The sequence below is a fragment of the Chamaea fasciata genome, unplaced genomic scaffold, assembly GCF_029207755.1.
Source record: "Chamaea fasciata isolate MVZ Bird 193981 ecotype frontalis unplaced genomic scaffold, bChaFas1.0.hap1 SCAF_3, whole genome shotgun sequence".
NCBI classification, from domain to species: domain Eukaryota; kingdom Metazoa; phylum Chordata; class Aves; order Passeriformes; family Sylviidae; genus Chamaea; species Chamaea fasciata.
The window spans coordinates 36,737,619-36,765,237 of NW_027094088.1; the positions used below are offsets into that span (position 1 = coordinate 36,737,619).

The 27,619-nt window shown below is 41.9% G+C and overlaps 1 protein-coding gene across 2 annotated transcripts; it reads right to left on the minus strand.

Moving 5' to 3' along the window:
• Positions 1–4,474: 4,474 nt before the first annotated feature.
• Positions 4,475–22,275, minus strand: FAM98A (family with sequence similarity 98 member A). 2 transcript variants are annotated; one of them, XM_066178611.1, is made up of 9 exons: positions 22,196–22,275; positions 21,913–21,991; positions 18,840–18,988; positions 16,975–17,109; positions 13,962–14,146; positions 11,690–11,770; positions 10,288–10,404; positions 7,795–7,962; positions 4,475–6,347 (listed from the first exon to the last, which is right to left on the minus strand). In XM_066178611.1, exons 2-9 carry the CDS (start codon positions 21,963–21,965, stop codon positions 5,598–5,600), a joined length of 1,638 nt encoding a protein of 545 aa, XP_066034708.1. In that variant the 5' UTR covers positions 21,966–21,991; positions 22,196–22,275; the 3' UTR covers positions 4,475–5,597. The 2 variants fall into 2 exon arrangements, with proteins under 2 accessions (XP_066034708.1, XP_066034707.1); XM_066178610.1 differs by lacking the exon at positions 22,196–22,275 and adding an exon at positions 22,098–22,160.
• Positions 22,276–27,619: the final 5,344 nt, after the last annotated feature.

A 27,619-nucleotide genomic window follows, 5' to 3' on the forward strand; every position in this document is an offset into this window, starting at 1 on the left:
GGAGGATCCTTGCAGCCTTGGACACTAGTTCTAAAAGCTTTAGGCATCTGTATGGGAAATATAGAATTCACATGAAAGAAAGCTGCATGTGAAGGATGGAGACAGAGGACAGAGGCTAGAAAAAAAACCAACAAAACTAAAAAAACCAACCCCCACAAAACCAATCAACCTAAAAAAACCCAAAGCAAAATAAACCCCACCAAAAACAGAGAACAAATAACAAGACAGATAAAGAGTAAATGCAGGAAGAAGCACACCAAGAGGCCCCTTTCTCTATGTGACACCAAGAATGGAAGGGGATCCTAATGGAGATCAAAAGGGGGGAGATAGGGAAGGAAGGAGGGGAAGGACTGAATGCAAATTTTGTGGAGACAAGAGGCAGGAGAAACAAGGGTTCGTTTGTTTTGTGACTGTTACAGTGCAAAGAAAATCTGATCAAGGTTTGCTTCATTCAGCATCAGCCTCTTAACTGATGAACATCCATACAGCACAAAAAATAGTTCCAAGTACTTCTCAAGAAAGCCTTGACAAAAGAGCTGGCTCTCCCAGGGTCATTGCAGAAATGGATGCAACTTTGGAAAAAGTTTTTGAGTTATCAGCACTGATCTGGATTTTCAAAATAAGCATTGCAGCCAACCGGCTAAACTTATTGGAAAATCTGTGTGCTGAACTTTAAAGTGCTGTTTACAGCTGCTGACAACCTGGTCCTGAGACAGAAAAGCCATCAGCAAAAGGCTACCGCTGGGGCAGTATGAAATTTAGCCAAAAAGTCTGCTTTTTCCATGAGTGGAGCTAATGCCGGAAAGTTTAAAGAGGCCTTATCACCTTCATCTCTGCTTCATGTGTGAAAACGAGTTGTGACCTTCCACCTGCCCACAGCATAGGCAGACTCCCTCTTTCTTTGGTTTTACAATAGTGTTTTCCTACTTTTTGTTCTTGTTTTTCTCTCCTCTGTTGTGAGAACGACCCACGTGGACAAGAGGGGAAACTACTGGACAATAAAGGGGAAACAATGACACTGACAGCAGTCAGAGCTGTAAAAAGCACAAAGTAAACACAAAGGAAAAATATTTTTTCCCTTCTACCCTTGTTTGTCAAGCCATTAGAGGTGTGACTTATTTTCGGCCAAAGAGGGGAGAAGGCAATGTTTACAGCTGGTAATAGCACTTGCTTTTTCAGACTTCGTCCCCTTGAAAAGTCCTAACCTGAAATAAGCAAGCACATGAGTCTGCTGAGAGCCTTCACAGAGGAAACACCTCGGGGTACTGCTCTCCAATCACAACACTGCTGCAACTCTTAACCTAAAGGTTTGCTAGCAGGCTCATAAAGCAAACCTGGAGTTCAGCATGAGCCGTCTTGTTTGGGACTGTTAAATCAAGCTCAACACCTTAAAAATGCATTGATACATCTGTACCATTGCTGTTGTCCAGGGAAATCAGAATTTCAGACAGAGCAAAATCACAAGCCTGACAGTCAACAACACCTGGACTCTCTAGTGCAGTCTAAATATGGCAGAATTAAGACAAAATTATGTCCAATAAAAAGGTATTTGAGGGCTTTTGTTTGCAGGTCTTCATTAACCTGACAGGGAGCTGAATTAACTTCCAGTACCACAAGAATTGACACAAGCCTTTTGGACACTCAAAAGTCATCAGATCCTAGTGAGAATCCTTATTCCCCATTGCATTCTTCCCACTTCAGCAGTTTAATTTTCATTTTCCAGGCGCATAACCCGTTACAGGGAATACTCCTACACCACACGATTTTTCAAGCTCCAACCACTTCTCTTAACTATGTATTGTCATGAATCTTGCTTCCCTTCTCCCCAGTCCTATCTTAAGATACTTGACTGGTAAGCCTCTGGGTTCTAATTGAGCCTGAGGTTGGTTGAGGCACCTGCCGCTTTCCTCAACTCAGATGCAAATAATAAGTTTCGTGGAGACAGAGAGCCAAAGCCTTAAGGCAAATCACCTGCATGCTCTGGCTGAGAAGCCTAATCCATAGCTTGAGGAGCCTCTCTGGGGCCATCAGCCATCATGGCACATCACCATGGAGCTGCACACTTCAGGATTTTGGGTGCCGAAGTAGAGGAATCTCATCAAGCAAGAGATTACCAGCCAGCTAAAGAGAAAACTACTCAGGGAACTGCTACAAGCCAAAAGGCTCTGTGGGGTGAGTTATATACGGTGTAAACTCAGTTTGAACCACTTTCCTTTGTTGTGGTACTCCGTTACACACAGTAAGAAATAAATTTTTGTCTCTTCCTCAGACCTGCAAGGAAAACCCAACTATGACTACAGTGCATAAGGATCATGGTATTCCAACTCGGGTAGTAATGCACCTGATGTGGGAAGCAAGTGGACCACCCCTCTCCCCACAGTTATGTTACTGCACAGTGACAATGCTTGAGAGACAGTGATCCTAACAGAGGGAATGGAAAGGCAATGCACGTGAAGCCTTTAGGAAACAAAAGCTGTTAGAGAAAAAAAAAAGGCAGATGGAAAAAACAGAACAAGATGCCTACAGCTTGTGGGAGAACAGTGGCAAGAACAGGAAGGCCAAGAGGAAGAACACTGTTCCCCTTGCTTGCTTACTTAATTGCCTTTTTAATCTGCTGGAGTTCTGCTTTTGATCATGATGCACAATGGAATCAAGCATGTATATCCAATCCACCACAGCCAAATAACATCCACAACCCATCTCTCCTCTCCCAGCTTCTATTTAAGAGATTCCTCTCAGTGCAGCAGTGTAGGAATCATGTTTGGAAAACAGTAAATACCAGAGCATCATACAGAGAACAAAGCAGTGGCTGTTTGCTTTCATTAATCAAAGCCGCTCTCTCCACACATACAAAGCTTGTTTTCTCTGGGGAACAAAGAAGTCACAGCACACTAGGAGGAAACAATAGAGTAAGGAAAAACAACAACAGCTGGCAGAAGCAAAGTGTTTTCTTTCCTGTTGGAAGAGCAAAGCCTCCTGTTTTTGCCTTCTGATTTTTTTTTTTTTTTAACTTTCCCCCTCAAAGAGCAATGAATTGGGACTTGGCTTACCCTAAGCCCTGGAAGAGGAAGGAGGAGAAGCAACATATTTAGATGAGAAAAAGCTATCTGGGAGGAGAAAGGGGAAGCTCCCACCCCAACACCAATTCACCATGTCACAGTGTGCAAAGGTGAGACTCTCCACTGCAGCGACAGCTATAGCCTTGCAGAGGAACTGGCAGCTCTGGCACAGAAGGCAATCTCTGAAGGTGCTGATGTAACTCCAGCAAGGGCTCTCTGAGAGCCTCCTGAGTTCCCTCTTGCTAGGAACACGTTTACGGCACTCTTAATGCACTGACAGGAAACACCAGCCTCTTTGCAGTGAGGAGTGTGAAGAAAAGCAGAAGCCGCCAGCTTGAAGAGATTACATTCCCAGCAAAAGGCTCTTTTGTCAATCTCTTCATTTGCCAGCCCAGGACTGACCTCGCTGTAGGAACCCTAATTCTTAAAAAAATCCCCACCAATTATTTTTGCGTGAATGCAGCTATTACCCCTCCCCCACAGGGGAGACACCTTCTCTGGAGAATGCTGCTGTAAGAAACCATCAATAAACCTTTGTGAAGCAGCAACATTCAGTTTTAGGTAGATATTTTGAATGGTGTTAGGCAGAGATAGAGCTGTATCAGTGATCCTCAAAGACCTGGATTCAGTACCGAAAGCTTTTCCCTCATCAGGCTTGTTAAATTTGTTTGAAACACTAAAGGAGAACCATTAAGACAGATTCCCAAGTACCTTTCACAGGCACCTTTGCTTCCAAACCCGTGAATCACTAGCAGCATCTAGTGGCCGCAATAAATCACAGATTTTCAGGTTGACTATGGCATGAAATACAGGCCAATCAATTCTAAATGTTATTTTTAGCTTATTTACATGATTACCTTGAATTACAGAAATGTCAGCATTACAGGGATTATCTCAGAATCTCATGCTATTACTGTAAGCCAAGGAAGTCCTCCTGCCTGCATCGATCTGGATTCATCCCCAAGGACAAAACAGGTAGACTCTGCCATCATCACAGCTTCTGCTACAGTGATCTGAGCATGGTAGCAAGAACCTACATTTCCACAAGGCTAGACAACATCAAGAAGTTCCCAGAAGCAGCACACCAAGTTCACAGGGAATGCAGGAGGAGCATAACCTGGGAGACACATGCTCACACAGCCTAAGAATAACTTTACAGCAAGAGAGAGTACTGTGAGCTGCTACACCAGGTCAGAGGGAGGAACAGAATCATAGAGCAACTGAAGGTCAGTTCCTCCCACCTGCTCCTGTTCTGACAGCTCTTCAAAGGGCAGAATGCATGGTATAGCTGGGACAACTACAAAATATAAAATAGATTAAAATAAAAAAGAGATTAAGACAAATAAATCCCCATGAATTCCCAGCTACTGTAGCAAATACTTTTCACAATCCAGAAAAAGAAACTAAAGCAAACAGAACATACAGATACTTTTATTGCTCACCTTTTATACAACAGCACACCTTCAGCCATTTTCTTTCACAGCTTTTTGACAATGTTTATGTACACAAAAAAACCCAGCAAGAAGCATTATGTGGCTTTCAGTAAAGAAAAAAAAAACCCAAACATTAGAACACCAAACTCAGCCAGGTTTTGTTTTCTGCAGCAATAATAAAAGGGCTTCCTCCAGGCAGGAACTAATCTTCCCAGGCCGTAGTGCATTTCTTTAAAAAGACAACCCCCAAAACAAATTGCCCTAGATTTGCTGAGCCAGTGGTATTAACTTGCAAATAAAATAAACTTCAGTTTGTCATTTCTTCTAGCTGATTTCAAGTAAAAATTAGGTTTGGAGGAGGAGCAACTTGTTTTGGATGGATGCAGGTCAGTTTGAATTGCTACACCTAACTACAGGCCTACACACACGATCGGTTCACAATTTAGCTTAGTTTGAAATGATCTTTGCAGATTTTGGCGGCGGTCAGTCTCCAGAGTTGAGCGGGTGAGAAAACGCTGTTTAGCAGGAGATAAGGCTACTGAACATGGCATCCACAGTAGAGCTCAGGTAACACAAACCCCATCAGGCCGAGGAGATCCCTGTGTGCGCACACGCACTGTAACGTCATCGGGACTGAAACAAGAGGGCAGCAAGCTGAAAAGCAACACTCCAGACTGGTTCAGAACATGTAACTCAACAATGATTTGGGGGGGAAAAATGCAGGAGTTCTGCTGTGTACTGTAACAGACAAATTTGACAGGTCTTGGTATTTCTCCAAATCAAAACAAAAGGCAAACACAGCAGGCACATTTAGAACAAAAGCGTTTTAAGCAGAGGGAACCAGTCCAACATCCAAAAATCATGGCTATTAGTTGATGTTTAGGGTGCAGGGGGTAGTGACAATGTCTTTCATTCAGACAGGCAGAGGTGGGTGGAGAGGAGAGATCTACACAAAGTTGTGCTTTGCACTTTGCAAAACATCCCACCCAAAGAGGTTCTACCTGCTGTGTACAAACCTGTACTAATTCAAGCAGCATGTAAGTCAGGCCTCTGAAACCAGGTTTCTATTACGTGAGCTCTGCTGAAGTGTAAATTTTAAGCAGCCTCAGCTGGTGAAGTGTCTTCCTTGTCCAAAGCCAGACTGATTATACTGATAACCTCCATGCTGGAAGTGCTGCTCAAACTGCCCTCCTTGATTAAAGTTCTGTCCACCTCTGCCCCCCCAGCCGCCTCCTTGACCTCCTCGGCCACCGCGGCCGCCACGGCCACCCCTCCCTCCTCCACGCCCGCCCCCTCGGTCACCGTGGGACCCACCATCTTGGTATCTGTTGTCCTGCTGGTAGCCACCACCACCACCCCCTTGGTAGCCACTTCCAGAATAAGAAGACGACTGGTAGCCACCATAGCCTCCTCCTTGGTAGCCACCACCACCATGGTAGCCACCTGTTTGAAAACCTGCATCTCTGTAGTTGCTCTCCCTGTAGCCACCATCCTGGTAGCCACCACTTCCACCATCTGTCCAGCCTCCTTGAAGCTTGTTTCCTCTTCCTCCTCCTCTGCCACCATGATCATAACCACCACGTCCTCCTCGTCCCCCTCGATCATGGCTTCCTTGTTCATGACCTCCTCGCCCTCCGTAGGATGAGTCGTAGCCTCCTCTTCCTCCTCGGTCGTGACCCCCATGGTCATAACCTCCCCGCCCTCCGTAGGAAGAGTCGTAGCCACCTCTTCCTCCTCTGCCACCGCCTTGCTGCGAGCCACCTTCTGGTCTTTTCTGCCACGGTGGCATCTCAGGAGGTGGAGGTTCAATTTCATTGGGCCTTCCTCCTCTGTCAGGCACTCTGCCCATTAGCACCTGCAAAGGGAAAGGGAAAACTGCCATAGGAGATGCGACACCTCACACAAGAGTCACATTTACTGAGACACACCACAGGCAGTACCCACTCCAAGGTTTTTACATCCAGAGGCAAATTTTGTGTGTTTGAATGTGACAGATCTCTGTCTCCAGTCACTAAAAGTTAAACAGGGATTATCTAGTACTTGAAGCACTGCTAACAAGACAGGTCAGGAGATCTGTGCTTTGTGTTCAAACAGCAGGCCCACCACCATGGGCAGCACCAACACAGTCTCACTTAACTCTTTATTACTGCAGAGCGCTAAACTCAAATAAGCACAAGCACAATGCAACACAGTCTCTCTCCTAACTAGCGCTCTGAGTTGCTGTAGGAGACATTGACTCGGTAAATAAAGGGCAAAAAAATCTATTTTTCAGTGAGGATATGCAGAAACTTAACAGACAGGTGTCAAACAGCGTCGATCAGAGTGGAGCAAGACTCTAGAGGTCTTCAGCTGTCTAAGGACAGTGTGATCTTAAAAATTTAGCAAGGCAAAATGGGACAGGACATTTGTACTGCTTGAAGTTTTAAAACAATGTAACAAGGGAAATAAATTAACAGATTATGCATCAGCAGCAGGGCAGTACTGCATTCCTACTAAAACATACATACAGTCTGAATGTAGAGTCAACCTGTCTAACTACTTAATTTCTTACACTCCAACAACACTAAAAAGGTGCAGAAATTATTTGGGTTGGATGGGCTGTGTCCAAATCAGCACACCACTATTCTTTCCTAAATTAATTAGAATTTACCTGAGGTACAGTTGGTACTCAGAAGGTGGAAGAGTATGCACCTATCCCCACAATTTTAAAGCACCAAGTAAGCTGCTGTGCATAGCTACTGAGCTGCAGGTTCAGCACACATACTTTTGTGAGCCTATTACTCTTTAAAATCATAATTTTTGAAACAAGGCAAATTGTTTAGTCTGAGTCATGTTTCTACTATGTCATTATTAGAACTATACACTTGACTGTAATCTACCTGTGTATCAAGGGCCATTTAATTTGTGGGATCCTTGCAGTGTGATCTTAGTACATTCTATTTACACAGACCAGAAACACAGTTACTATGTAGTTGTTACTTTAGACATGGTGACAAATCAGGTAGCAGTAGGGTAATGGCTTCAGTAATTCTGGTAGGACAGAGCAGGCCTACTCCCACTGAAAGTAATCCAATGTATTTCAGCAATTCTTACTGCCCCAAAGAAGGGATGCTGTGAACCTTGAGAGCTGAAATTGCACTATCCATAATCTACTGATGCATTATCTGGAATATATAAGGACCAAGTTTCTTATCCTTTATTTCCAAATTCCACTTACAATCTTGAAAAAAATTAGGATTTATTACTACATTCAAGTTACTTAAATATTCCTAACAGAACAAGCCATTTGTCACCAGAGGTACCTTATTAATGGCACATGCAGTCTTCTCTCGGATGGAGCCGCTGCTTGTTCTCATAATCTTTGACAGATCTTGCCGAGCTGCCAAGAGATTTGCAACTGATATAGTGCACTTAGTAGATAAGAGGGCACGTTTGGGCTGGTAGACTTTAGCCAGTTTTTCTGTTTGACTCTGTTGGAGCAAAGAAAAATAAAACCCAGTCAGTTAAATCAATGGGACATCTCATCACAAGAATCAAATCAGCACTGAATAACAAGCCACTACTGCAAACAGAACAAAAAGTTAATATAAAATCAGTGAGAACCACTTTAGAACCGAAGATTACTTCAATAAGATCAGCATTTGTCACATTAATTTCTTAAGTAAACAGGAAATATAATTTTGACTGAAATGCCAAGACACCAATGAGCTGACAATTTTAACAATATATACATGCAGACCGTATTACTTCCAGGCAAACACAGAATAGAAGTGTGCCATATAGTTATATGAATTACTGCTAGAATTCAGAAGATACTGAAAGTGAAACACATCTGTGTTTAGCCTCCAGACCTCCTTCTGTGCCTTCATCCTGACTGCACCCATTCCAGCTGGGCCAGCATCACCCCATCTCCAACACTTATCAGCAAAAAAAGTCCTGTTAACTCTTTTCACTCTTCATTCCAGTTAGCTTCTTCACAAAGACAAGGCACCAAGAAGGACTGGCAGAGCTAGAAATGAGATCCTACGTCCAACTTTGCCTTGTATGAAATGTCTCTTCCTCTACTGCCTTTAGGCATTAACCATTCTGGCTTTTTTGGACACCTCAGAAGTTTTCCAGCTGAGACACAGGAAAATCTGTGCTACTACAATAGTTGCATCTCTCTTCAGAATGCAGATGACTGGCAGTGGGTACAGGCAAACCAGGTTTTCCAACACATCTTAACAGTGCAAAAACTTAGGAGCACATTTTAAAATCCTAAAATCTTATTTTCCATCCAAAGGCAGAGAACTGGAATATGACTCTGGCTAAAGGCAGGAGAAGCAAAAGTATTCACCAGAATATCAGTGTGTTTTTCCCTGGTATATTTGACTGAGCTCTGAGCACAATATTTTGATCCTATGATACTGTTTAAGGTGAAACTTGAAATTTTAACTTTAAAAAATCCCTAGCAATACACTGCAAGGTTTTCTTCCCCTGGTGTTTCCACTATCTGGAGAAGTGACTATTTCATCATGGTATTGTATTCTGATACTTTTCAAATAAAAAAGAAAATAAACATCTTGCTAAAAGTTACTGTTAAAACAAACTGTATTGTGTGTCTGGAATAGTACAGCAATATTCTCCAAATTTGTATATTTATGCTTCTAAAAAATATTTGCATTTTAATAGATATAAATGCATATACACAATGTGTGGGTTTAGTGGAAATATTTTGTGTAGGTAGTCAAGTTCAAAAATACCTGAGAATTCCTAGAAAAAAAACAAAACCACATGGATAAGGATGCCAAAGCTGTAACACAACTAGAAAACCCTGGTTTTTAAACATAATTCACGTTTTTGCTCATTTTTATTCACTATTAAAATATTTAAACAGTCAGCTAGTTTTTCAGTCATCTTCTAAAAAGCCTGAAGCGTACAAGGTTTAATAGAGAGTACACCAGTAGAAGTCCTACTCAATGAAACAAAAAAATGGGACTTATTATTAAAGTATAGTTGCTTTTTAAAAAAACACTTATCAAGAAAAAACACTCAATGATTCTATGTGTCACAGTTCAGCACTAATAACTCAGTCTCATTGTCAGCAGCATACTTAACACCATGTTAGCAGATCTGGTTTAGTCCTGGAAAATAAATTACATATGCTATTTTTTTAAATCCCATAATTTCTTTCTTAGACACAGGAAACAGGGAAACCACGTAATTATTTCTAAAAGCAGAATATGTATCACATACTCAAGGGAAAACAGATCTCAAGTCACAGTCACTTGCACGGTTCAAAGACAAAAGAAGGACATAAAGGATTACCCTGTCTATGAGGTAAGAACAAGGAGTGCCTTAGCAGCTGTTCTCATGTGCATCTGTGGAGTTGTGATTGCAGACACACTTTGAGTTAAGGAAATCTGATCACTGTGGACAGCACAAAGATGAGGGACGGTCAACAGGAAGATGCTTTTCTACCATCACACAAGACACAGCACTTAATGGTTTACCTTATGGCACCCTGAACATGGTTGGGTCAGTAATCTCTAATTTTTCTGGTGGCTTTGGTGTGTAGTTACACACAGTCTGCCTTCTCATTTTTAGACTGGTTTAAAATCCAACAAATCAGTTTTAAGTAAAATATTTTTTAACCATCTTCCATTGTCATAAACTTCTTTGGAAACTCAAAACAAAGCCAGACAACTCCTTCATTATTTTTGACTCATCAAGGACAAAACAATGATGCAGTTTTCCAGAGATACATATTTTAAAGGTTCACCATCAACCAGGACTTCACAGCAAGCTGTTTGTACCTTAGCTCTATCTGACCAGCCGAAGGATTGCACAGTAACGTCCAAACGTTTGACTAACAGTTTTCTTCGGACTTCGTATTCGTTGGCTATGGCTTGATTAATTGCTTCAATTTTTTCCTGAAACAAAAATTTGCAAACATAATCTATAGATTAAAGTATGTCTACTTAAAGAACTATGTGGATGGAAGAGAATATGACACAGAGATACTACGCAGGGCTTAAGACTGCAATTATCTACCCTGTCAAATGGACTCACAGCCAAGCTGTGCCTGCTGATATTATTTTCCTGAAGCTTCCATGGCTCATATTCAGCCTTCTAACATTTCTAACAGCACAAAAACTGCACACACTGCTGAAGCATTTCTCAGCATCCACCAGAACAGAGAAGCAAAGGTGAGAAGATACCACAGGCAACAAGGTTAAGCAAGGGCATACGTAACTCCTAAGAGACAGGACATCCGTGCCTTCTTAAAAAGTAGTAAGCTTAAGGACAAAGATAGAGCAAAGATAAAGGACTAAAAGTAAGTACAGTACTGTAAGAGGATCTTGATTAAAGCACAGTCTGTATACAGGCAAAAGAACAAAGTCCCCTATAGGTAACAGTCATCATGAGAAACACCTGTTAGCAGACAGTGGTTTAGTTAGAGCAGCAGGTGAGAGAAATGCACCATTAGGGAAATAACATATGTATTTAAAGAGGCCCGGCTGGAGGGAGGGCAGTGGGGCCCATTTTCAGTCTCAACAATACAAGCACTGAAGGAAGCAGACTGCTGGGAGAAGATGTGCTTCAGCCTTAAGCAAGAGAGACAAGAGAGACCTAAAGTCTTGCAGCAGCAGCCACAGCTTTGAGCTTGGTGCAGCAACAGTGAATAACCCAGGCACTGTGCTCCTAGTACAGCAGGTGACAAATTCCAGCTGGTGAAGATCATGGCTCCATAGTACAATATCTCTCCCACCTCTTACCTGCACAGCCACTGCCTCTTGAAGAGGCTATGAAAGCAGCAGACTACTCCAAATGAGAAAAAGAGGGGGACATTATGAACAGACCCACAGTTTAGGTAAAAAGGAACTCCAGAAGCAAACATGACACCATCTCGGCAGGAGCAGGTCACACAGACAGTGCTGGCAAAGGGCAGGTGAGGAAGGTTCAAGCTACTACACATGCTGGTCAGCGCCACCACTGTAGATCTCTCATTCTGGAAAAGTTTAACCTGCACCTGGACCTAGAGATTCATGTAAGATCTTAGCTGCTGTACATTTATTGCACCAACATATACATTATGCTGCAAGAAATTATATTCTTGTCTTCAGAAAGAGAAAATTCATTTTGCAACACAGAACAAGATCAATACTTGGTATACTTCAAAGAGGGAAATGGGCTCTAATACCTGCAACTACTCACCCAGTGAGCTGGTCCCAGTTGTTTCTTCAATAAAGGTTTTCCAACATGATTAGGTGGAACCTTTGCTAGAGTTTCCTTCAGCTGTTAGGAGACATATAAAAATATAAGCTTTGGCTCAAAACATTAGTTTTTCAAGATTCAAATGAAAGGAGAGAACTACTGGACAGTGAAAGGCATGACACAGCAACCTCCAATATCAAGTTATTTTCTCTGGAGCAGAGAGCCAAGCACACTTCTTTCAGAAAGCAACTGTTTTTAGATTTCTGGTAGTCTCAGCTATAATTATTTAAAATTTAAGAGAAGGGACTATAAAATAGATCTACAGTTAAAACAAAGACATCATGACATACCGCTGCTCTTGAAGCCAGAGGAATTATTCTACACATCATCTCTTCAATCCAGAAAAAAATCCCAAATTTGTATCAAAAACCATATATTAAGACTATGTGAAATATAATAAAACCCAAAGAAGGATCCCTCTTCACAGTCAAAAGGAGAAAAATCTATAATATGTAATTTTAAATCTCACTTGCATTTTAGGAGTTTGGGCACAAATTATCTATCCCATCTCAAAATTTCTTAGGACTTCGAGGGGGAAGAAATGGAGTAGCAGTGACAAAAACTTCCAAAGTAGTTTGGAAAAAAACCACCAAGCTGTTCATTCCAGCATGTGATCTAACACATTCAGTGATCAAGTTTTCCAATGGTACCTAAGTGCTTTCAAACAGCAGAGGCAGTTCATTCAATTATTTCCTCTTTTTAATGTGGTGGATCATTAACAAAGGGAGTCAACTACATAAAGATCCTACTCCAAACTGTACTACATATGTGTGAAGAAGCAGTTAGCTTGATTTTCATACATTAAATCAGAATATTCCCATTCTAAGACTCACTTTCTAAAAACAAGAACACCGAGATGTATTTTCATTTACAAAGTGAAGTAAGTTTTTCAGTAATTAGTCAGCTTTACTTTCTCATTCTCAAGTACTGCTAACATGTGAAGTATTCACACTGTAAACATTAGTTATATACAATTTCTGCTAAATCTGTAGGTTAGAAATTCCTGTTTGTATTTCACTACACCGTAAGGACACTTAAGGAGGAGGGATCTTTATGTAAGTCTTTGAGAGAATATTCATTTAGCTTTACTAGACAATGTAAAAGAGAAGTATGTTAGGAAAACACAACAGAATTCCCAGATTAAAAGGATTTTAATCTACTTCATATCCTGTATTTTTACAGAGCCTCTTTCAACAGCAAAGCTTCCTAGCATTGTCCATTATTATGAATATTTTCTGCCTTTTACATAAAATAGAAGCACAGCATTTCTTATGTGTCTGTGCAGTGCCCATAATAATTCCAAAGCCAGCAAACAAACTGCTTCCATTCTACACCTTGGGCTTCTGATGGAAAACCATCCTCCTGCTCTTCTTAACAGGTCAAACCAAACTGATTCTTGCATAGAAACAAAACTCTATTTTCAGTTTCTTGGTTTTGTTTAAGTAAAATGGAACTGAAAGACCTGTAAAACTCTGAGCTTTGTAATGACAGAATATTCTGCATTGGAAGGGATCCATACCTGTTCTTTAAAGTTATCAAGGCTTGTCTTCTGCTGTTCTGCTCTGCCCTGCCCTATCTCACAAATTAAGTCACTAAATGTGACTTAAAAGCTTTCTGACCCCGACCCTTGGTCCGTGCACTGGACAGTCCATTCCATTTAATTTCTTTGATTTACAAAAGTTACTCAAAAGTAAGTTTATTTTTTTAAAAAATCACAACAGCCTGGAGAATACCTACATGAAGGAATAAAAATAAATGGAATCACAAGAGTTGATGAAGTCTTAGGGAAAAGGTGTTAAGTTTTACTTTAGTTATACCACCTTTTAACAAAGACACCTTTAAAACATCAGGTTCCCACACAAATTTGTTTAGGTGTATTTCCTGAAAAACATTTCTCTTTAACATTCTTCCTGAGGCCTAAGCTGAGCATTTTCTATGTCTTCTACAACAAGTGATGGCATTAAAACCTAGAGCAGTCACCCTGGAAGGTGATGATAGTAGCCACTGACCTCATGCCTTGGCATGGAAAAAGCCTTTAAAATAATTTTCAAAATTCTGACTCTTTACATATGCAGTAAAACACATGAACTCTCCTACACAATTCAAAACTGGAGTTTCACAAGAGACAAATATCACCCATGTAGCAGAACTCTTTTCCATCAAAACAACAATATCATAGATATATTTCAATTTTTCTTCCTTTGGATCTTACTTTTTTTTCAATTCCGCTGAAGAACTGGAACATCGTTATGTTGGCAGGAGGCTTGGACATGCCTAAAGCGATACAGATGCCTTTCAGCTCCTGAAAGACTTCACTGCCACCTCCTTCCTGGGCTTTTTTAGGAGGGGCATTCACACACAGCATTCTGGCAGCTTCCAGTTCTGAGATGAGGTATGCTGGGGTAAGAAAAATTAGATTTGACCATCAGATCTAGCAGAGTTAAGTTATTTTAGAGTCAGTGAAAACTCAAGTGCTTCCAACCAACAAATGTGCAAATGGACTGTTTAGACACAGTGAGGGATAGAAATTTTGTGTGTAGAGAACACTCATATTTACAATTACTGAGTTCAGTGCTAGAAACACAACAAACAGAGGACAGGTTTGTACAATCAATGAAAGCCTAGAAAAAATCCCTATGACTCCAGCAGGTATTAATCCCAGAGTTCAAGAGAGCACAACAACTCTTTTCCATCAGGTTTTGCCCAATAAAGACAGGAAACAAAGAACAAGCAAACAACATCCTGGAAACAAGCATGATGAAGGACTGGGATGTACATTTTAGGGTACACAAGCAAGTATTTCTCGAGGGTCTAGGAAACAAAAAAGGAAACGAGCAAAGAGAAGTGAAAAGTTGGATGAATCTCCTCTATTTCCTCATGCAAAATGATGAGTGGAAAAACAATCCCTCTTAGAAGTGCTACTGTGAATTAATGTTTACAATAACTTCATAAAGGAAGGCTGTAACTGATGAAATAGAAATTAGAATGGCTGAAGTTTTCTTCAATATCAGAACTGTAAGAGCCTACCAGTACGTTGTAACTACTTTATCAAACAAAAAGAGAAAAATCAAAATCACAATTTCTGAATATGGTATATGCCCAGAATTTCAGCATCAGGTGTCATTTACAGTGATATAAACTTACAATTATATAAACAGCCTTTGTTTGGAGGTGTCACAACTTTAAGGTTAGAATTTTATAAAAAAACACAGGTTTAACAATACTTTTCACATTCATCATAGTGAGTGACCATAGCAATAATGTACATAAACACATCTAAAAATAATAAAAACTTATACTGCAGACACACTTGTGAGCAGGGAAGTAAACCCAGGGCTGTACAAAAGAAGCTTATTATTTATAAAGCTGGGACAGATAAAAAGATTAAGAGAACACATCATTTTAATCATCTCTAGAATACCTTCCGCTAAAAACACTGAACACCTCATGAATAAAAAAATTCTTAGAATACATAAAGCAGTGAAGCATCCTTTGTAAGTTCTTTCAGCAACACTTTATAGAGGTTTTTCTTATATTGAACTTCCAATTATTTACACTCTTTCAGGCCTACTGAAAAAAAAAAAAACTAGCAGGAGAATTTTGTTTCAAAAATTTAGAGATCACATTTAAGCTATCTTCAACCTCCTCTGACATTGACAGAAATTTTTAAGCCTATCCCTAAGACAAATGTTCTTCAGATAGCAATTCTTTATTGCACACCTCTTCTGAACTAGCCTGAAACTCATGTACTTTCTGTTTTTGCAGATGCCAGTACCTAACATTGTATTCTAGTGATGCTGCACATTAAGACAATCAGTCCTAACTACTTGGGTTTGTTTGGTGCTTTCCTGTCCCAGCACTACTGCTACATCTTCCAAGTGACACAAACTGTGCTGCATTTCATTAAAATGTAAAATACCCTGGCATTTCATTACAGAGGGTTATCCTCTTTCTCCTGAAAAAAAACTAATTTTATGACTCACATACAACGGGATACCTAAAAGGTTCACTTAACACAGCTAAAGAAAGCTTTGCAGCTCTGGTGGTACACAAAAAAGGAGTTTGGCACTACTGCAATTTCACATTTGACAGTAAACACAGTATTCCTGCCAGATGGGATGGCAGAGCTCAGCTCCTGAGCATGGCCTTATATTACCAAAACTGACATCCCAAAGGACCTCTGTGATAAACTATGTGTCACAGACAAGCCAAATTTATTCAATGGCTTGGCTTACAGAAAACAAGCTGAAGGGGAGATTGTTTGAGCTACAAACTATATTAAATGCAACAACTACCTCACTTCATCTGACATTTCTTAACATACTATAAAAAATATTCAAATTAAGTCTAATCATCTTCCTCCTACTGCTGAAATACAGGAATCTACTCTGCAAATTACTTTTTGTATCTCAGATGATGGCAGAACCAAATTTTTGTTTTGAGAAGTTGAAGAATCAGCAGCAACTAAGTAAGCAAACAGACCATTAAGTTATTTGGAATTTAAAATTAGATTAAAATTAGTACTAGTTTCTAACTCTAAAGCTTTTTTTTATTATAATGTGACCTAATATCACACACCTTTCACAAATTCCTCTAACACTTCATAAGCAGAAACAAATCAATTTAACTATTGAGATCTGATGGGTGGAAAAGGGAAGACATCACCATTTGCTAATGTTAATTTCCTTTCAATCAGCAGAAAGCAACAGTGAAGCTATGTACTAAGGATGATGATCAAAAGAACTGGGAGTTGGGATAAAACATTCTCTCTTTCCTAACAATTCTGACTGCTGTCAGTGTAGGAAAATCCAAGTTGCGTTGCACCTGGCAAGTCATTATCACTGGGAGCCTCTAAAATTTTGATGTGTCTGATGTTAGTGGTCATTTTTACAACCATGCTAAGTAGAGTTCAGTGACTAAATTCTGGCAGAAGTCTTCAAATAATTCCCTCTTTGTTGTGTCTTTTGAGAGGTAATAGGACAGGCTTCTTGGTCGAGAATATGAAAAAGGTTAACAGTCAGAATATTTTCCATCATATACTGGGTACATATTGACTGGTAAAACCAGAAAGGCAATACTCTGACACTGTAAATTGCAGAAAAAATGATGCATATTATTAGGTAACTACATTGTGGTAAACAAACCAGTATCTCATTAAGTGTAAGAAACAATACTATGAATCTTGCAGAAAACCAGACTTGCTTGCAAGCACCCTTTTAACTTACTAAGCAGCAAGAGACAGTTCTTCCGATTATGAAGGCGTTTTGTAACATCTCCTGATGTTAATGACACATATGGACAGTTCATTTCAGACAGCAACCCACTCATTTCAAGCTGGAATTCTTCTGCTTCATTTGGACCTTAGAAAGAAAAGAATAATAATTCATTCACTGCTGATATATATGGGGTTATGATTAGAATGAATTAGTTGTTGAAAAAAATAAATCTCTTGCTCAAGTTGCTATTTAATATTAAGACCTGTTTATAATGGAGGCCAAGTGCATTTCTTGGGTTCCTCCAGGACACAGCACAACCTATTTGGAATCATGATATGCTTCATCAATATAAAATTATGTTTCACTGACAGCTTTCCCAAGCTACAATAGACAGGCACTAGCAACTTCTAAAATGAAAGGGGACATCAAAAACATCATAAATTTTACAGGCATTATTTTAAATAGCAATTATCTCTTCCCATTACAAATGTATCAGATGGTTATGACAAAGTCATAAATAATAAATATGGCTTATAGGTTCTCCTTTTTTTCCTATTACTTCTCCCTGTAAGCTCACATTTGTCAACTGATTTTATTTCATCAATACATCCTTTAAAAATAATTAAGTCATGTAAACCAAACCTTTTGACTGATTTCTGTCAAAAATTACTGAAACTAATCAGAATTTGCTAGCAAAAAAAAAAACAAAAAAAAAAACAAAAAAAAAAAAACCAAAAAAAAAAAAAAAAAAAAAAAACCAAAAAAAAAAAAAACAAACAAACAAAAAAAAAACCACCAAACCAGTCATAAGAAGTAAAATTTTTTATCTTTTGGAAAGAGACTTCAAACCCAAATGTCTGCTATTCCTAAACTCAAGACACACAAAATGTAGGTAGGACCTGACAGTACTCCAGCTAACATGTTTCTATCACTGCGTTTAAAGAATTTGAAATAGTTGTTGGAAGACTTCTGGATTGTATTTTTACACAAAACATAGAACAGGAACCCTATACTACTAGAATGGTAATATATTTCACATTCTTTCTCTGCAACAATACATTGTCTCACCCATGTAATAATATATTATTACATTAGATAATGTATTCTTACAGAGAAAGAATGTGAAATACATTCAAAGAATGAATGAACATGTCAGAAACAGAGAGCAAAGAAAGTAACAGATGCTGAGGTAAAAGGCAGCAACCTTTGGCCACTGAGTAAATACAAAGCTAAGCTCATAAAGGCATTATGAGTTAATATATCAGATATTCAGGAATATGGGTTATCATGCCAATTTAACAATTTAATCTGTAGAATATCATTATAAGAAAATAACTTTTTCATTGAAAGCTAAGGGTTGCTTCATCCAGCAAAATGAAAAACAAACAATCATTTTCAGGCTCCTTCTCAGGGTGTTCCACAGAGAGGGAAAGATTTATGGCAAGCACAGAATTAAGGGACCCAGCAACAAAAAGAAAATACGGTTACTGTAGTCATGAGAATGAACTCATGACTTGAACAGTAGTACTACTGACATCAAAAAAACAGAACCACGGAAATGACAGTATTCTCACGATCTAATAAAAACCCCACTAGCATTAACATTACCTAAATCCATCTAAGAACTTTAAAAAGCAATATGGTTGAAAAATTAAAAGAAAAAGCTGTTTTCAGAAAAAAAAAGAAGTTTGATGGCCACTATTATTTGAACCTCTACTGGCTGTTCATTAGGTAAACCTGAGGTGGAAAATATCCAAAACCTGGCAGTGTGCAGACAACAGTCCCTGGTACACCAGATATGGCCAGCCCTAATCTCTGTGGCATGCAAGAACACATGTTCAGGGCATGTCTGTGCTGGAGTTGTGAGTACTTACTGTTGGTTGCCTGCACATTTTCCTCTAGTTTACAGAAGAGCCTTAACTCAGACACCAGCCAAGCACAGAGTTTGGTGAACTCAGGGGAACTGGCTCCATGGGAGATGGCCTGAGCCAGCGCTCCATCATCCAACAATGGACCTTTGTATCTGACAAGTAAAACAAAAGCACAGTTTATTAATGTTTGCTGTCACCAATGTCCTTTGAGAGATTTATTCTATGCTGTACACACATTGAGAGCTACAACCACAACACATCTGCAATGCTGATCTCCTGGAGTGGTGATTCCTGGACTGAACTGTAGCAAGAACCACACTGAAAACATCAGAGTAAACTCCGAATCTGTGTGCACATTAACTTACCATCAAAGAGACTGTGTCACAAACTATCAGCATCAAAGGTTTCCTCCTGGAGAATGTTGCCATGTACAATGGCAACTTCTCTGCCTCCATCTCCTGAAGATGTTACTGACAATAGACCTATCTAGGGCAACTGCAGTCTCAAAGAATCCTTCCTGAGCTCTGCTTTACAGTATGTTGGATAATTACTGCTGAACAAGTGCATCTTTTCTGTCCTTTACTATCACATATGAAAGGGTTGCCTTACAAAACAAAGCCTTTGACAGAGATATTACAAAAGTGACCTGCATAACAATATCCTCCCTAGAAAAACCAACCTCCCTAAAGATACACAAGAAAAATGAATGGAATTGGCTCTTTGCATAAGCAAAAGAAGCCAAAAAAATCAGACCTAGAGTGAGAAAGTGTGAGTTTATAGATCACATCTTAGAAAACATAGTTTTGAGGACATGTGTGTACTGATAATCTCTCAGGGGAGAATGAAGAGTAGGGAGAAGGCTGCCTTATTAACCAGGTAGAAGCCCAAGTCAGAGTCTACCTGAGTATTCTGGGGGAAAAAAAAAAAAAAAGTACAATGTTATTTTGATATACTGCCCCAAAAGGAGAAAGACATTCAAGAGTGCTCATAACCAACCAAAATCTCTCTTGGAAATGTCTGGGTAAAGTCACCCACTACATCACAATAATCCAGTGAGTCCAGGCAACTCTTGGCAAGGCTCAGGAATAATAAAAAAAAAATCTCAAATTGAAATGTAATTCTCCTCACGCTGCTCCTGTGCTTAACACCACACAAAGGATTTGGCCTTCACTGTAGTGGCCTTTTACTTCAGCCAAGTAAAATGAAGAAGCCACACTCAAAAATAACTTTTAGCTCATGGAGCAGCTTGATTTGTGACACAGTTAATCTACTGGCAGCTGGTGGGAAACTGTAATCTCGTGTATTACAACCTTACTTGCATGACCACAATAGGCTGGAGGCCTCAAGAGGCTAATTAGAGCAAGTTTCACTCCCATCCTACAGACGTTTCAGGCCTACATGTGTAGGTCTGGGAACATCTGGGACTCAGAACAGAAGCATCCAGTTACAGATCAAAGTAGAAAGGAACCAATGGCAAGCCTTTTGCTTCGGCAGGATTGGGATTTAAGTCTCTACTCAGATCTTCTAGAGGCACTTTTTCTAGAATTTCTGTTTAACAGAGTGTGTTATCTCTTATAATCATGACTTCAGCTACCCATCAATCTGGCCAATAATTCAACTTGTAGATTCTTAACTGCAAGCAGCTTTTTCCTTCTGTTTCTGCCAACGGCACATGTTCCAGAGCTATGCTCTCTTTTGGTAACACTTCTGTCCCATCTGTTTGCTTTTTCAACAGTTCCCCAAACTAATTTACAAGACAAGGGGCAACCATCTGAACACCCGGAGCACAGTTACAAAAAGAAACAGCTCTCTAACATGAAATGCTATAAGAAGAAAATCAAGTGATATATTAGAAATATCTTCAGTATCTGATGAGAAAAAATAAGTTGAACCATGAAGACCACGGAGCTACTGCTAAAGCATAAAGCCTCAAACACCCCAGTCTTTCCAGACACCAAGAATCAGAAGTCCTTTGGAAACATACAGTAGTTTTCCCAGTTGTTACCATTATTGCTGAGGTCTCATGTCTTTCATCCTCCAAATTTTCTTTTTTTTTCTACTGTTGTCAATTTTGCATCATATAACTTATTTGTTCATCTGCTTTCACTGTTTGCTTTATTTATTTATATCAAAAATCAACAACACCTTCTGTCTACAACTGCACAAATCAGGAACACAAATCACAACTCCTTCAAGCCACTAGTATCCCTTTAAACATATGACAGAAAAAAGAAGCCAGTCACAGTATTTTCATTGTGGCAGAGCTGTCTTTTCACATTTCAGTCAGAGAAATACCTGCCAAAACAGAAGCCTATTTGTCAAGCTTTGCAACTATCATCACTAACTTAGCCTGGAAATACAATCTTTGTTGGAGCATAATGACTCTAACCACAAAGTGATTTATGGGAATGGGGCCAAGGTGAGTAAATACAGCTGTTTGCATAGAACCAGCAGCAGAAGTGAAATTGTAGCTGCCTGTCCTCTGAACTCTCAACAGTTTACAGACATGGGAGCTTACAGCAGGACGTGTTCTTCATGCTCTCCCTTTCATATTTATGCAACCTTTACTGACTTTGACAAAGTAACAGGTTTACACAGCAGAAGTCTCCTGTGCTATATTACACTTCAAAAAAAGTAAAGAGAAAAAACATTTGCTAATTTGAAATTCTTTTTACTTCCCCCCCCACTAAATATGAAGCCTGAAAGTTTTCTTCTTGTCTGACGTATCTCTTTATCCCCTCCCACCCTTAGCTAGGGCCGCTGTGCAGAACACCTGAGCAATAGACCAGACGGCATTCAAGAATCGAGATCAGCTCGCAAGGAGAAGTGACACGCTCGCCAAGGCCGCGCAGCTACAAACCTACCCGTCTGCCTTGGGACATCGTCACCAGCCCCACTCTGGGGACGGCTCTGACGAAAAGGGACCAGTGCAGGCGCTGCCCCGAGCCGCGGCCCTCCGGTGCGACAGCGGCCCCACCTGCGGGGGGGGACAGCAGCGCGGTGTCCCATGCCGGGGCCGCCCTCTGCTCCCGGCCCACACCGGCAGCGCCCCGCACCCTCAGCCTCAGACACGTACCCCAGGTCCTCCAGCGACTCCAGCACATCGTTCTCCAGGAGCTCGAACTCCATCCTGCGGCGGGGCACGAGGGGTGGACCTGCGCGACAGCGGGACTCAGCACCACCAGTACTCACACTCCCACCGCCCGCCATTGCCCCCTTCTCCAGCCTATCCCGGCCTCGTGGAGGACACTCAACTCTCACCCGGCGCCGTGCGGTGAGGGAGAGCCCCCGGCGCCGCAGTCCCCCTCCCCGCGCTGCCCATGCCCGCCCTTCTCCCCGAGCCCCGCGGCCCCACGCACCGCGCTCGCAGCTGCGCCGCCGACTGCCGGGTTGGCATCTCAGGGCGGGGAGCGCGGCGCCGTAGGCCCCCGCCCTCACTCTTCACCCGGCTTCCCTGGGGCCGCCCGCCCTGGTGCCTGATCGGCGCCGCCTCCGTCTCCGGCAGTCTCCGCCTATTCGCCGAGCGGAGCACCAGTGCTAAACTGGGACAAGGGTGCGAGACCGGACAACGGGCCGTTTTTGTGGGAGAGGAGCCCGGGACGAGCCAAGGATCTCACTTTTGTGTTCAGGCGCCAACTCGGGCAGACCCGGAAGAAAAACTCCTCCCTCCCCGCCGCTCAGCCCGCGCAGGAATGTGCTGCGGCGAGCGGCGTCGCGGCAACGGGCGTGGGGACGGGGGGAGGACGGGGCGGCAGAAGGGTCAAACCGCGCCAGAGAGCGAGAGTGTGTCCCCACCGTCCAGGACCCTGCGCCACCGCCGGGACCACGAATCCCGGCATGTCTTGCGAGCGGTAGGGCTTGTCGCGGGGTGCGCCCGGCGCCGAATAAAATTAATAAAATTTATGAATCGAAACCATTTCAGTTCAATTTCTGAATGGAATCCTCGGGTCTCGTTTCTCCCTCTGCTCAGTGGCCCAGCGGCGCGGGCTGCAGCGCTGCCCCGGTCGGGACGTGGTGCTTAGGGACGCTGAAGGAAGCGCTGGGCGGGCTGAGCCTGCCCCGTCGCCTGAAACTCCTCGAGGCGACGCTCTGGCAGCTTTTTAAAAAATTATTTTAAATCCGGGGGGGGGGGGGGGGGGGGGGGAGGGAATGGTGTAACAGCGTTCGCTTTTTCTAGTTGCTCAGTTTGTCAGCATGTTCAGAGGGAAAGCCGTGCACGTGGCTACAGATCCATCCTTAGGAAAGCAAGCTCATTTATGGGGCCAAAGGGGATAATTCTGCTCGCTCTCTGCAGCTCTGTTTGGGCAGCACTGCCCGACTGCCTGGGACCCAGCAGTCCCACAGAAAGTACGTCAGTGCTGGAAAGGGGGCACGGATAAGAGGATGTATTGGCATGGCTACGCCATGCTAGGGAAAGCCAAAACCACTCCTGCCAAAAATGGTCGCAATCTGTCACCAGCAGTGAGCTGATGCTGCAAGAGGAGAGTCCTGTACTTCATGACACTGCCCTTGGCAGGCAGAAAGAAGAAAAGCTGCAGTCAAAATATGAAGGATCTTGTAGCCTCAAAATAGGTAGGAGGATAAAGAAACAGTACCTCGAAGAGCTAGAAAAAAGGAATACTCCACTAGCAGACAGCTCAGTCACCAGTTCTACTAGTAAAGACATGCCGATCTACACATCTAGGGGAAAATTACTTCCTAAAGACTAAAATCTTGATGTCTAAAGAATAATACAGGCATTCTGCTTTGTGCATTTGCTTCTAGTTGTATAGTGGTCAGTACAATGTGGCCACAGCCTGTTTCAGTTTTGTAAAAAAGAGAAGATATAAAGGCTTCTGGCAAGCTGTCTTATCACTGCTGGGCTGTGAGAATTACCTAATTTTCCTTTAGTCCATTCATTTTTGATTCAAAGTATCTCAGGTGTTTTGCTTGGGAGCCTTGCCTGGGTGGATAGTCTAATCTGGACATCTGGGGGATTAGGATTTTCCTCACAAATTAAACATTGCTGCTGAACCCTTGTGACCTTTTGCTTGTTTAGTTGACTTGGGGGGCGGGGGGGTACTGACTGTTTTTTGTTTTGTTGTTTTGCTTTTTTTTTATTTTTATGTAATGCTTCACCTTGCTTGCACAGGTGGAAGTGTACAAAACTGGGCAGTACATCTACAATCTGACCCTGCTCAGTTGCTGCTGCTGCTTTTGGTCATGATAATGTTTAGCCCTTATTTCTGAACTTTCTTTATTTTTTGCCCCTAATACAGGGTTTAATAGCATTCACAGGACCAAGCAGTACATGAAACAAATCATTTTGTCACATAGACACTGTTCCTGTGTCCGCTCCTGAATCTGCCCATGTTGAGAAGTGAAGATTCTGTGCTAATTTCATGAGGACATGTGCTGTCATCTACATTTACTGCTCAGATAAGTATTGGCACAGAAGGGTCATATTCCTCTTGGCACTCAGTTGATGACATCTGCCTTCTGAAACAAATAGATGTATTTCTCTCTTGGGTTCAGTTGTACCAATACTGCAGCATAGGGACAATTTGGAAGGCATCTTCTCCAGTCTCTATTGTCAGTTCTATAACTGCTTTAATGTCCCTTCTGTGCTGGGAGAACCAGAAGTTTCTTGAAAAACATAAGGATCTTGTGGCTGGGGAGAACAGTTGGAAATGTGATGCTAACCTGGAGCAGGCAGCTAGAATTTTCTCCCGGGGACAGGGTTAAGAGCTTTGCTTTGCATTGTGCCTTATTGGTCATGATTATTTCTTTTCCTACCAACATATGGCTTTTCACCATACAAATGTGGCATGGGAGATGTGAATGGCCACTGTGCAGCATCCTTAATTTTGATACTGGACAGTTTTTTGTTTTGACTACAAGTGCTTTTTGAACAACATAACACTGTCCTGAGCAGTCTGCTGTTGCACAATGAGATCCAGAGCTCTGCAGACAGGTTACTTCTGAAAGCAGCAGCCACTTGGGCTTTTGGCTCAGGGAAGGGCTGTAACTGGGGTAATTTCACTGGGCTACACAAGGCTCTGCACACTTGTCAACCTGCAGAACCGATCTCAGCTCTCCTTGGGTTTGTTCTCTCCCCGAGGTAGGTTTGCTAGGGCTACTTCCCTCCTCGCCCTCACGCACAGAGAGCTGTAGAACCAATGTGTCCCTCAGGCAGCTTGACTGCAATGTCCTGGCTGGAGACAGACATGACTCCCTACACTGTGCCACCACTGGAAAAGCCATGTAGTACTGATTTCTCCTATGGGAAGAAGCAAACCAGCCCAGAGTACTGCTGTACTCTTCATGGGACCCCTGTAAACCCCTGCTGGCCCCTTTAGCTCTGCAGGGATGGTGATGGGTGAGGTGGATATTGGTCAGATGCTCCTAGGCTGTTACACACGGGTTAAGGAAGTTGGCAGCCCATGTATGGCCTGAGGCTCTACAGCCCAAATATATTTATTCTGAGAGGTGTAAGGTGTTCCACTGCTTGGATGTCAGTTGTCATTAAACAAAGACAATTGGTTTCCTGTGTACTTGCCTCTTGTGATGGATTGTTTTTGGTGTTTGAGATGCTGTGAGCTCTGACTGAAGATTAACAGCTTCCTCCTGTGCATATTCTCTCACAGCTAATAAAGTAAGGCTGTAGCCCCTCCTTCAGCTTTGCACCAAAAGAACCTGTCACCAGTGTGGAGAAGGTTTGCTGAACTTGCTCAGGTCACTGAAGACACACCCTGATGGTTTAAATCTCACTTCCATAGAAAAGCTAGCCAAAGACAACAACTTTAAGGCAGGCTTTATTCCATTACAGACAAATTATTTTCACAGGGTTTACACCACCCCACCTCAGGTCTGGCCTGTGGTTGTCAAAAATCTCATGACAGAGGCATGAAATATGAAATCTGTACTTGCAGAACAGCATGAAACACACGAGTGTTACCAGCTGCAGAGTGGTTAAGTGCTGCTAAGCACTTTTGTATCAAAATCGATTTTTTAATGAATTTCTCTGAGGATGCTGCAGTTTCTCCAGTGTCTGGATGCAACAGAATCTAGCCACTGTGCTGCAGCTAAAAGCCCCCCACTGCCTGCCAGACATACAGCTGGATTTGCCAGGTATTGAGGAATGTCAGTTCTGGCTGAGAGCATGCTCTGGTTAGCCAAATTGCCTGTTGGTAGTACTAAATGAAACTAGATACCACAAAAGATCAAGAACAGGAAAATGACAAATGACATTTCCCCTACTATTCACCCAGGTTCTGACTACTTTCAACTCTCTGCACTTTCCTCAGCCCTTACTGCTGTGCCATCAGGTTCTGCCAGAGAGGATTAGAGAGAAGAGGGTGCCAGGGCCAGCTGACAGGGGGACTGCCCAAGGTCTGTTATTGAGCAGATCCACAGGTGTCAGCAAATTGAGTGGGGCAGTGAGCATTGAGGTCTTGCCACGATCAGGTATCTGCAGCTGGAGGGAACAAGGATCCAGGGCTGGCTACTGGATAATTGAGCATCTGTCCTGTTACTAAGGAGACCCATGCTGTATGTCTTTGTATGTTCCACTGCAGACCTTCCTTCCAGAGAGGGGAAAAGATTATGGTATTGGTCCTGTTTCCATTTGCAGAAGTGCTGTTTTCTGGTTTTATATGTGTTTATCTGTGTGGCTGGCCATGTACACACACAGAGATGTGTTTGCGCGCTTACTGGGAGTACACACACAGCATTGATGGTGCCTAGACCCGGCGAGGCAAAGATGCAGGAAGCTTTGTTTCTGTTGGCTACCAGGTTTATCAACTCCAACTAACACTTCTACTGCAGGCAGGAGGTAATTTCTGCTAAAGAACTTGGTTAAAATGCAGCCTTTATGTGCCAAGTAACTTTTTCACTAGCTGTACAGACCATGTTCCTGAATATTTTCTGGAGCAGCTGGATCTCTGCTGCTGTGATGCTTTGATTAAAGTACGGGCCATCCATCCCTTCTAGGCAGGCTGTTTGAATCCACCCCTGGATTACACCTCTGATAGCCAAAGGATGTCAGAGCTATGGTATTTAGTTTACCAGTCAGCCTCTGCAGTAGCAATTGAGGGAGAAAAGAGAAAGTGGATCTATAACACAAGATACTAGCTGACAATTCAATACTTAAGATTATACTGATGGGTATTAACTGACTGTGTGAAGTTTGTGTGGCAAAAAATAAGAATTTCTAAAATGTTCTTCCCTAAGCAGCAGCAACAAACTAGTTTGTGGGGTTTTATCATATATAAAGCAGGATGAGCCTACCTACACACTGTAAAGTGATCTCTCACACATTATTTTTGAGAATAAGCAACAGCGATAATAAATCTTTGGAAAAAAAAGAATAAGCACAGGCTGTCTTTATTCTTTTACATGCCTGGCAGCTGCTGTCAGGAAATTTTTGTTGGTGAAACACAGCACCACTTCCCTTGAGATGAAAACTTGTGACAAGAGTTAACAAGGCACTTCTGTGAACACATGACAAAGAAGTTTGCATGAATAATTTAACAGGGTAGCTGAGCTTAAAAATAGCTGCAAGATTCTGAATTAAGTATAGAGACAGAAGCTTTAAAAAGCCTTTTTCCCTACTTTAAGCAGCTCTTCCAAGGGATAGAGAAGGGCCAGTAAAGGCCCTATGAATCAAGAAGCTTCAGAATCCAGTGCCCTCTCCTGCCACTACTAATGCCTCGTAGTAGCCTGCACTTTTTAAATCCTCTTTAGAGAGCAATTTTTAAACAAACAACAGTCAGGAATCAGTATAATTTCATAAAAGTTTAATG

Coding starts and splice junctions, on each gene's coding strand:
- FAM98A (XM_066178610.1), bottom strand. CDS start 22,158: ATGGGCAGCGCGGGGAGGGGGACTGCGGCGCCGGGGGCTCTCCCTCAC. Junction 18,989..21,912: donor GAGTCGCTGGAGGACCTGGG/GTACGTGTCTGA, acceptor TTTACTTGTCAG/ATACAAAGGTCCATTGTTGG. Junction 17,110..18,839: donor AAATGTGCAGGCAACCAACA/GTAAGTACTCAC, acceptor TTTCTTTCTAAG/GTCCAAATGAAGCAGAAGAA.